Source organism: Arctopsyche grandis, chromosome 5 (assembly GCF_051622035.1).
Source record: "Arctopsyche grandis isolate Sample6627 chromosome 5, ASM5162203v2, whole genome shotgun sequence".
NCBI classification, from domain to species: Eukaryota; Metazoa; Arthropoda; class Insecta; order Trichoptera; family Hydropsychidae; genus Arctopsyche; species Arctopsyche grandis.
The window spans coordinates 8,458,338-8,471,084 of NC_135359.1; the positions used below are offsets into that span (position 1 = coordinate 8,458,338).

Genomic DNA, 12,747 nt, shown 5'->3' on the forward strand with positions numbered 1-12,747 from the left:
GCGTGAAAGCTGGGAAGTGGGGGGGGGGGAGCGTCGTGTGACGTCAGGCCGAACGACGACAGGCATGTGCGACGTCAGACCGAGCGATGGGTGACACATAAATTAATACGCGTGCGCGCATATAAATTACCTTACACTATATTTATATATAATATATAACTTTATTTTAATTCGTGTATTAATTCCTTTCCGAAGTCACCCGTTGAAATCAACGGGCTCTACACTAGTTTAATATATTAATTGTAAAATATGTATGTGACTCCATGTCGATCGTTTGCTATCAGAGTTTGCCAATTTATCTGATTTGGTTGAAACGGTTCCACCGAATTGGCAAAAACCATTCTTGTCTCTTGCAAATTCGATTTTATAGCGTCTCAAATTTGCTCATATTATAAATATACTACCCACTCTGTAAAATGTATGTATTTCTCGAAATATTAGTATTTTAGAATTTATATATACTTACAATATTTTCATATATGTACAATTTTTGATCATAAATTTAAAAATAAAAATAAATGTATTTTCATTATGGTTTTTATTAAAACTTTTTCATCAAATTCTACATCTCGCTTCTTATCATAATATAATATACATATGTATTTACCTATGTACATTTAATAGATACCTACTGTATGCTTTTTCAATATTTTATCTTTATTATCTTAATACACCTACTTGATATTTTTTATTTGCTTATAAAAAATGCTAACTTAATTTATATTTCAATTTTAAATCAAGCATATACTATTAGTTACATTATTATGTGTTATTAAAATTTTTGAAATTGCCTATTTTTTTAATATGTTTTCCATTTATATTAAATTTTAAATACTATACATCTGCCATGTTGATTTTTACGTTATTATTTTTGTGTAGGTTTACTACACACTACATACGTATATATTTGAATCTTCAATCCATATTATACATATGCTTCATTTCATAATAGTTCACGCAAATCTATAGTATATTTTAATATGGTGAAAATGTATGTAGTATGTTTGAAGTATGCTTATTTTTAGAAATAGCGGGTGCAAATAATGCAATTGGGGTCGTATTGCATGCCATATAATAAATTTTACGAGATGCAGTTGCAGCAAACAAGGTCGATAACAACATCTTGGTGCGTCGCTTTTTGATCCAATCGTCTCTCTCTACATAATATATTTGCCTCATTTAGTTACAATTTTTCGAAATTTTCCGCTGAATACATTTTCAACGGCTTCATTCGAAACACGTTCTCGTATTTGATGTTTCTTTAAGTTCGGTAACACGAAAGCAAGTTTTTCATATAAAGAAAATTCGTAAACAGCGAAAAGTTACCGGGACGAAAATTACCTTACTGAATTTGTGGCGAATAATATTAAAAAACTTGTTTTTTTTTTCAATTTATGTACATAGTGTATATTTCACATTACTACAATAATGAAATTCTTAATTAAGAACCTTCGATTTTCTCTTCGGGGAAACGAGATTGATTGCAGAATAAGATTGCGTTAGGTAATAAAGTGGTTTATTCATTTATACTTGTATGTATTATACTACGTCTGGTTTCAAACTATAAACGGGAAAAATCTGGTAATGCAATTTCTAATGCAGTTTCATTCAGGTTCCTTCGGTAATGATATCTTGAATTGTAATAGCACAATAAGATATACAGCAATTGTCGTAACAGCCTGAAAACACACAAAAGATTAATCTTCATATAAAGATATATGAATGTACATAATAATAATTAGAAAATTTTAATCTTGAACGATATTCCGTTAGCCACTCGGACATATTTCTAAGTCATATAATACAAATATTTATTTGATTATACATATGTACATATATGAATCAGAAAACATAACTTCTTCTGTAAGAACACACAGCTTTAAACCGGTCTTAATATATCACACTTAAACCTTAAACCGGTTTTAAGCTTTTTTAACGATTGACTTTTAAAATACCCTTTTTTACTCCAAAAATCATGTCGGACAATCATATCAAACTTCAAATACCATTTTTTTAATCTATCTTAGTGATATAGTCAATTGCTGGAAAGTTGAGAGAGTGCACAGGATGTTTCTTAGATGCTTAGGGCGAAAGCAAACAGCACGGAACGTGGCACGTGGAACGTCGACAAGTTCTCCTATATTTCTTTAAGGATTCAATTTTACCGAAAACACTCCAGGGGGTAGTTTTGAGACGGTGCGTGCTGGGCGTGCCATGAATCTGTGTAAGGCATGCCACATTTTCACACGTTTATAAACTATCCAAAAAAAAACCACGTGCCAAAGTTCATCGCTGTGTGTTTTTTACTCTTACGGTCGCCATCCTTAGCTCTTTTCTAGTGCCTACCTGCTGGGAGCACTAAATTCTAATATCCTCGAAAACATACATACGTAGAGTATATTCGGTAATACATGTTCACAAGTTACTGATTGGTTTTGTGAGCAATCCTCAAATTCTTGCAGAATTGAGTTTCAATGTTCCCAGCCAACATTAGGATTAGATGCAGCAGTTTATTTTCTTCTCCTGTGGCACGTATCAATTTGATGCCTTCATCAACTGTTACAAAGGGAATCAACTACTGAACCAGATGTCTGTTACCTTAAAATATGCTGATCTGGTTGGAGGATTGTTTAATTTGAGGTAACAATTAAACAATCCTCCAACAATGGTTCATACTTGTGTATCGTTTTTTTGTAAGTTTAGGCATTGTTGCGACTTAGACCCATTCTGTAATGTCACTATGACCAAATGTCGTAAGTTCATTTCACTAAAATGTATTCGATTTCTTATACGGGTATATTTAAATATATCAAGTATATTTAAAAAAAATGTTCTATAATTCAAACAAACATGATTTCAGGCGGATAACGGAATATCGTTCATATAATTTGAAATCGAAATCCTAAACAAAAAATTTCGACTTTACTAATGAAACATTTTACAATGGCAAGTCAGCAATCAATGACATTCTATATTATATATATATATATATATATATATATATATATATATATATATATATATATATATATATATATATATATATATATATATATATATACATATATATATATATATATATATATATATATATATATATATATATATATATATATATATATATACATATATAGAGCATACACTATTCATTGCACGTTTACTCATATGTTAAAATTAATAAAGAGCAAGCGACGCAACCGCCAGTACTGATGAGTTTACACGAACGTGTTTGCGGTATTATTGCACGAGGTTTGCACAACAATTTTCAATCGATTTGCTGACTTGTCACTAATACAGATATATATAATATAGTTCATCTGACCGATGTCAGGAGTTCACGATTGACGTTGACAAATCCTCTCAAGCTGACTACCGCAGGATTCATTTCGATCGCCTGAATGAAATGGTCCACCTGAAAAATAAAGTAATAAACCAATGCAACCACTTGGAACTTGTAGATATTATATATTTAGAGTACACCATCATATGAATCATTTACTCTACCTCTTTCTGCGTTGGCAAATCGGCGCCCATCATATTGATGGAGAGCAACGTGTCCTGAACACCTTGCGCGACCTACAAAAAAGAAAAAAAAATCATCGATCATGTGTAACCGTTTGCCGTATATTAACTTGAGATTAATTAATTTAAGTATAAATTCTTCATTTAAATTGTATAGAGGTTGATTGATTGCCTAGAGGTCGAAGCATGTGTGTGAATAATTACCTAAATGAATAATTGAGTGTTCACCTTCAGATTCAATTTCAAACTAGTACTACACTAGGCTTTTCACTAGTGTATGTATGCATAATGTAGCATTATTGAAAAGACTTCGACATGATGAACAATTCGACATTAAATACTACCGGTAGTACAAAATAGACTATTGGGAGTACCGAAACATAATAATTTCAATATTATGTTAGTTGAATTGCTTTGAATTTCGAATAATTCGATTTGGGAAATAACTAGTTTGTATCGATTTAGAATGAGTCAAAACGCAACATCCTTTTTGACTTACATAAGTGTATCATAAATTTAAAATCAAAAATAAAGTATGCTGAAAATATCGCACTAATTCATGAGACTATTTCCGAATTCATACATATTATACATATGTATATTGATTTATAACTGATTGTTAGCAATGGGAAGCATCGTCGTCGTTCCTTTTTTTGAAAACCTATGTATTTTTTTACAGCACTTTTTTATTATTATACAAGTCGCTGAATTACGAGACACTGAAAAACTCGCAAATAAACGAGACATCTCTGAATTGCACATAAATTTTATTGTACATTAATCAATATCAAATAGTGGTGACATAGTAGGTAGGAAGGATTTTTAGCCAATTTTTTAACGAGAACCGTTTCAACAATGAAATCAGAGAAAATTAGCAAACTCTGATAGGAAGCGATCGACCTGGAGTCACAAAAATCCAGATCTGACCAGCAGCACTACAGATATACTCGGAAAAAATCTTTTCAATCGTGGTCAGCTCATGGGATTGAACCCGGCGCCTCTCGGTGTTAGACAGAAGCTTAACGACTGAGCTATGCTGCTGGCAAACGATATTTAAAAGCTAAAATCATCCCCTACACAGAACATTCTTCACAGGATTCGACACATTATTTTGTAGTTAATTAAAAATAAAGCAATTGATAAAAATAATTAATGATCGACGGAAAATTAACCTACAGTTAATTAATTAATATTTTTTGGGAATTTTGATTGTATGTACTATGTAATTGTTTAAATAAATCAGCATTGGTAAATACCGGTATGTCCGACATTGAGAATATTTTGGTAGTACCAGTAGTGACAAATTTTTGAAATCCCTATTCTATGGGCCAAGTGTCGGTACTATGATATATCTATAGTTTAACAAATTTTGAACTTCTACATATATACATATGTATGCATTTACATATATTGAAAAATGTCGAATCGCATTGCAAATAAACATACTTAGCCGGCGTTGCCCTGGGAAATTTTGTATGAGACGGCAAAAGCCTCGTAATTCCAACCCCTTAGTGTACTATTGATGAACGAAAGAAAAACTGAACGGATTCTAAGTAGATGAACTGAAGAAAATGTGAGGGAAACAGTGGATGTATTTGTAAGATTATATGTATACATTTGTATATCATCTGGAAAATCTGTTCATAATTACTTGGCTCACCCGCATCGTGGTAATAAATCAGAACCTATATAAATTTAAGTGCATTTAACTTGATATTACTACCTTCAATGTCGTTTTGTGAGAACAATCGCAAAATATGAAGAACAATGTTGCACAATATACGGTGTCGACAAACAAGCCGAACTCCTTGAAACTGAAAACTAAGCCGTGGTCGACAATTTCAGACAGGGCTCCGTACACGGAGACTGTTATATTGATAAACCTGAAAGAAAATCAAAAACAAGTGACTCAAAGTTGATTTAGCAAAGTAAATTCTTGGAAAGAGAACTAATCTAAAGTGGAAAACTTTAAAACTGTGCATTATATAGGTATCTGCGTACATGAAAAGGCTGTAAGTAGAATAAGTTCTGGCGTACGCGTTGCCAAGAGACTGCAGCATTTCGCTCAGAGTCAACCACAGGAACCTATAACTAGATATCATGGAAGCCGTACATTCAATTTCAACGTCCTGCAACCAATCAAACATAAACAATTACATCTGCAACAATTATCTATTTGATAAAATGATTACCTTTCTGAAACAGTCTGAGAGGCTGTCCGAAGCAATTTTGAACCCTTTACAATTTATATACCACAGGGCACAGTTCATATTGATCATGGTGATTATGTGGTAGTAGGCTGATGTGTGCCACAGGTAAAACCCATCCATAAGAGCACATAGACTCAACAGGAAGAGGATAGCCAGAATCAAACAACCAGCACTGATGATCACTATCATCACCTTCAAGTGGGGGAATTTTAAAGATTCGCCAGTAACTCTGTAGTATCTTACCTGAAAAATATGTCACAATAGAACGAAAACTGTTATGTTACAGTAATAAAAAGCCAATAAAACAATTTATTTGCGTTTATTTTCTAAGTAATAAAATTCGTATTTAAAACCGATCAAGACGACTATACTTCATCGTTAGTGGCTATAAAGTCAATTGGTTTGCGAACTGCACAATTGAATGTTTTGGTGCTATTTAATTGAGATTGACATCCATATCTGCTGAGTATCGATTTGAAAATGCTGTACTATATTTAATGCTATACCTGAAACCTGCCCCATGAAGTTTTGTAGATTGCAACCTGATGGGCCACACCCCATCCAACGAAAGGTATCCAAAAATGGGGCACGAGGAACACCACGAATATAACGGCGTAGATGTAATCGTCGAATTTTTTCGTAGTTTGTAAAATTACCATACGTTCGTGGCCTACGATCAGGACAATGACCGTGGTCACCAAATAAAAGCAGACTGCGTAAATCGTAGCTAGCGAATTCCACTCAAACGTGACTTTTCCTGGAAAGATTAAAAACATTAATTAATTTCGAAATAATATTCGGCTTAAGTTTGTTGACGATATGTCGGCCGTAAGCTGAAATATCGTATATAGGGGATGGGGATGTTTTGTTGTTTTTTGTCTAATCCCATAGGTCGCGTGGTGAAAGGGTTAATAAGATACGGGGTGAAGTATCATACGACGCATTACACAAAGGATTCTGAAGGTTCAAAGAACACTACTAGGGGAAAAAATTGAGCGAGGGATGAGTCATTTATGTATGTATGTATGTGTGAAAATTCCAAGAAATGAGATTGCATATACATATATGAAATTGCATTTCCAAATAATGAAATTGTAGTCTGAAGTCGTATTTCGTCGACTATGAAGTGCAAACATCAGTACCCTATCCACTCGAATTCAAATAAATATGAATTATCGACTTTCAATTTTCACAATTGTTTTATAGGAAAATATGCCCTATTAATAATATGCGTGGTTTACATCATCATTTGATGGTTGTGCAAATATGAGTGTAATTTCATAGTACATATGTATGTATATTGTGGAAAAAATATTCATGAAGTTGAGAATGCCAAAAAACTACTTTTTGGTGCATTTTCAAAGAAGCGTGTATTTCGTCATTCACCTTTCACTTTTTAGGAATTTCGTCTGTTGCTATTTGATAACTAAACTTAGATTGAAATATTACACTGACGACTTTTTTTGGTTCAGAGACGAGATATGACTTTTATAGATCTATGGCCAGTGAACACGAATATGGTAATAAAAAATGTTGATTTGCTCGAGATTCGCAGATATGTATATGTGCTTTATAAATCGCGCGATTTTTCTATATCATGGTGTTGTTCGGTCGATGTATCAAAATATGTCAATTTCCTGTTCAAAATGAATATTGGAATCTATAGTAAGGTATTTTATCTTTGATTTGTAGTACTTTTTAGCTTTCAAATCTCTCTAAGTAGTCGTCCAGTTCAAATCAAAAGTCTAAAGTACGTATTTTCACTTGGGATTTTTTTCCACTGTTAATACTATTTTATATTGAGTATTTTTTGTTGAAACATGTTTATTTGGGATAGTGTTCTGGCCACACTATTTTTTGTTTTCGTTTAAGAGGGTTAATTGGAAGTGTGTTGAATTTTAAATCGGTAAAATTGCGAGTTAGCATCTCGTACTATTATTTATTTACACGAATCTGAATTGAATTAATAGGCATAATATGTATATTAAATTGTCTTTATATGAGAATTAAATAAAATTCCACTTACAAAAATCATATTTCGACTATTCTTGTGGATTTATAACAAAAATTCGTTTATTTTATCGAGGTAATCAATAGAATTTTTGAATAATTTTTTGTGTGGAACAGTGTTATTAAACCCTATTAATTAAGTGCTATTTTTGATTTAAATTTTTTGTATTATATTTATATTATAATTAGGTATATATAATGTATTAAATGTCAAAAATAAAATAACAAATATTTTAAATCTTAATTCCGATGCATGATTGAATATAATATGTATAGTATAATAGGTGTATTGTATTTCCTTGTATACTCAACGTACAAGTAAACAGCACTTGATTAGACTGCTGAGTAAACTCAACACCAGCAGCTCGTTGTCACATAATACTATTAGTTTGACCTCACACTCTAATGATTTCACCCTCGCCTAAGCTAAGGATCATGTTTTAAATTCAATTCTGAAATATTAAATTAGCTGGATAAACATATATAGATATATTTATATGGGGACACGTGGTATTCGGTCGTGGAAAGAAATTGTGGAACTCCACAAAAATTATCTTATGCATACATACATACATATGACGATGCATTTGAAGTGTATAAACATGAATTTGAAGTTCGTTTATTTATTTTTCCGCTATACAAATATATATAAAACGGTATACTATCTTACTTAAGCCGTAAACGTAAAAAAATTATCTACCTGAGCAACGCCGAACAATTCGTCTAATACATACATATAATATTACATAAACTAAATGTTTAAGAGGGCTGGACACCAGCGCCTTGTCCATACAAAAGTATTACACTTCTCCCTTCCTCAATTAAGGCACTAGAGAAATTATTTTTTAATATGCTATGGATATTCACCATTGGGATGCATCTATCGTTTTATTTTTTTGATTGGTTATTTTTTATAGGAGCTAGGAGCCGCCAAACATCTATAAAATCGCCTCTTTCTTACACCCACGAAAAGAGTCCAGCGTGCTTATTTAACGGTCGATTTAAAAAAATATACGCACATAGTTGCACAGAAAGTATCTTTCTCATATCGATGGTGATTTTTTTTTTTAAATTGGTCCAGTTTTGGAGGAGAAAATAGGAGAATACGAAACCTCGATTTTGTCGATTTAAAATACGTATTATCTGGTCGAAGTGAAACTGTCGCATTCACTCAATATATATATATATATATATATATATATATATATATATATATATATATATATATATATATATATATACATATATATTGATATATATTGTCGCATTCACTCAATATATACATTCACTCAATATATATATCGAAGAAAGGAACGGCAACAAAATTGAGGTTTCGGGTGTACAGCCCTCTTAAGCCGTAAAGGTAAATAAAAATTATCTACCTGAGCAACGCCGAACAATTCATCTAATACATACATACATACATATAATATTACATACATATACTAAATGTTTAAGAGGTACTGCTATGATATGATTTTTTAAATAAAAAGCATACATAATGAAATTTTAAACATAGTAGTAGTTTAATAAAAATAAGTTAGCTTTTATTTAATGTAAAAAGTGGATGTAAATTTTCACCTGGAGAGCTTCTAGTAATGGGCATCACAGCTAGTACCCTGAAAAGTACAAGTAGCAGTTTATGATCCCGATAAAATTGGTCGTGCTCCTCAGCCGTGTTTCCGTCGATGGATGATAGTCTTGCTCTCTGCTGTCGAGCTGCTTCCCTACCCTCCTTTGGTACTATGCTTCCGCGTTGTCTCATCGATTTCAAATCTTGTTCCAGGTAACCGGAAGTATCATTTTCCACGCGCAAAGAACCTGGTATGTCGTCGTGCATCCATTGGTTTTGGGAATCATTGTATCCGTTGGAATACATGTCTGGATCGAATGGTAGCTGGGTGGGTGCACTGGAACGTTCTGATCGTTTGCACAGAGTGTTGGCGCTTAAAGTGGCTTTTAGTCGATCATGATTTTAAATTCAACCTGAATATTGATGAAGGGGTTGTCTAGCTGCCAAAAGAATGATTTACTTCCTCGAATTGTAAAAAATTCAAGTTATTCTACTGAAACGAGTGTTTGAAGGTCAAAAATTGCCTTTCTAATGCAGGTCGCTTTCTGTGGGTTAATAACGTTTTCTCTATATGTATAATAGAAGTATAGAAGAAGAATGTTTTTTCTAGTGGAAAAGTATTTAATGATGGAAAAATTTTGGTTGCCATACATTTCCATTTTTGGCCATATTCATATTGAATGTGTAGTATACACTGTAAATTTTCATCGGTCGATAAATGCTCCTGGCAAGTGTTAATATAATATTTTAATAAGTTGGAAAATTTTCTCATCACCAAATTCATAAAAGAAGTGACATCTATGAAGTTTTTAGTCAAACATAAATATTTTATCAAACAATAATTTTAATAGATGTCACTAGTAAAATTGGCTTTTTATCGTTTAATTGATGAAAATACATATGTAATCGTACTATAGATATATGAAGAATAACAATAAGTTATTCAATATGTATCTATGAATCGTACATATTCTTCAAATACTGATCAATACTCATAGTCAGTATATTTTTTGTAGAAAATATGTTGGTACTAACTCTCGTAAAACATTTATCCATTCCAAAACCTTCATACAGCATCGATATTTTTTTGATTTTTAAATGCTTTTTATTATATTCACAATACATCTTATATATATTTTAATAGCTACTGATCTACTGATCATTTTCTATTTTACAATTTTAATTTAATTTGGTTAGTAATCATAGTATTATATTATTCTAATGTTAATGTACAGCATAATTAGGATATAGCATGTAAAAGACAGTACTTTTTTTGCTTTTAGATGTTGGTTTATTTATCATCAATTACAAAAAATTACATGGATTTATGAAATAAGTATATATAAAACCGCCAAAGAAGACTTTTTCGATTATGAAGACTTCCAATGATTCGAATTCACATTTGTTTTCATCCGCTAATAGGTAGAATGCCTTCATGCGCAGTAATCTATAATCTAATGTTTTCAAAAATGTCAATTTCATTAAATAATATTATGTACATTTGGATGTGACGATTTTGCTCTGATTCATTTCATATGAAGTTCAAGCTTTATCTTTTTGTAAAATTATACAAGGAAATGTTGTGACTTTGAATGTCAACCTAAACTCAAATAATTTGAGTAGCGATTAGTACTCCAGTGTATTTTCGTCTTCCCATTAGTTTCACCATTGTCTTGTAACGTTAACTATTTTAACCAATTTTAATAATTCAAATATATAACCTTTTTGATATTCCAATGCCAAGACTCCAATTTGGGTTAATTCAAAATTGTATTGTTTTTATACCATATCACCGTTAAAAGAAAACATATATTAATTATTTTAAATGGCTAACCAAAAACTGGGAACAGTATTATTTGTTGTGAAGATGCTTGCAATATTTGTCATCACTCAAGCAGGTAAATTTAATATTTTTCTTTTTCCCACAAGTAAGATTTTCTTTTCAAGTATGAAAAACGTGAAATTCTTATTATCATTAATTTAGCACCCGTAATTATGAACACAGATAGTTTTTATTATTTGCTGATAATTCTTTTTTACTATGATTAATTCATTAGAACTAAATACATTTCCTATTTTTATGTCTATAAGTTTGTTTTGACCAGCAATATGGGTTGGTGGTTGCGTTAATGTTTAGCACCGAGAGATTATTATGTTATTATGTTAAGACTTGGATATTTGTGACTCCAAGTCGATCGTTTATTATCAGAGTTTGCCAATTTATCTGATTTTCATTGTTGAAACGGTTCCTCAAATTGACAAAAATCGTCCTACCCGCTGCACAAATATCTGAATTTGATTTATTTACAATATGTAAATAAATATGTACAAGTCTAAATCTATTAATAAATAAATAAATTAATTGTTAATTTCGTGTTCTTCAGCCTCTCGAAATACAGTGATTTGTGTAGTAAAAATGCTGCAATGTTTATAATTAATTATCTAGGAAGGCGGATGCTGTATATCTGACAGGCCTTCCCTGTATATATCTATATAAAAAATAAAATATGATAATCTTCACAAGTCTACAGTTGTTGTAGATAAAAATATAACACATGTATGTACATAGAACATATTGTTGCCTAGAGTTGGGTTGAGGATCCAAATGAAAGGCCAAAGTCGCTTCACAGCACGTATTGTATGATTCAGGATGTCCACGCACAGCCATCGCTCGTTCCAGAATGATCTGATATGGACTAAGTGCCTACTTATAAAGGGCAAGTTACTCACTACAGCTTCCCCGATCCGCTCGTTTCTCCAAGTTAGTCTCACGCTCTCGGGGTTCTATGAATTCTATCGACCACTTACAGTCTTCGGGGGGGGAATGCATTTTAGGCGGCGAATAATCCCCATAATGTTCGCACGTTCCAATATTTTTGAAACTATTAGTGTATTTTATACGAATTATCACTAGTCGTACTTAGATGTGTCAACATAAATATCAAAATACATATATTTTTTATTTTTTACAGAGCTATTACAGAAGCCTACAATTTCACACGAAGTTCGTCAATCTTTTCGTGTAGGTGACACATTGTCCTTAGGTTGTGAATCAAAATATTCGAGACGACAGCTAGATATGGCCTGGTATTCAGGTATATTAAAATTGAAATTTATTTATATTTTCCATGCAAAAATAAATATTCTTGAAAGTGGAATTATTATTTCAAAGATCTGAGCATCACCTACATTACTATTTACATAGCCTCACGCTGCATTTACACGAGGCCAATTTTTAAGACTTTAAACCAAGCCAATATTGGCCTCGTGTATTGTCTTGGAACGCCTATTTACACGAGGCCAATATTGGCTTACTGGAATGTCTTAAAAATTGGCCTCGTATAAATGCAGAATTACTCTTAAAAGCAATAAATTTTATTATTTTAGATGATGTCATAGTAACTGGTCTAAAATATTCGCTAAAGACTTCAA

At 31.9% G+C, this 12,747-nt stretch overlaps 1 protein-coding gene across 1 annotated transcript; it reads right to left on the bottom strand.

Annotated features, from left to right (window-relative positions):
* Window positions 1–1,604: 1,604 nt before the first annotated feature.
* LOC143911493 (gustatory and odorant receptor 22-like) lies at window positions 1,605–9,525 on the bottom strand. Its single transcript, XM_077430378.1, has 8 exons — window positions 9,324–9,525; window positions 6,239–6,489; window positions 5,715–5,975; window positions 5,524–5,651; window positions 5,246–5,405; window positions 3,505–3,576; window positions 3,323–3,412; window positions 1,605–1,679 (listed from the first exon to the last, which is right to left on the bottom strand). The coding sequence occupies exons 1-8, from the start codon at window positions 9,505–9,507 to the stop codon at window positions 1,605–1,607; spliced, it is 1,221 nt and encodes a 406-aa protein (XP_077286504.1). The 5' UTR covers window positions 9,508–9,525.
* Between the last annotated feature and the right edge of the window lie 3,222 nt (window positions 9,526–12,747).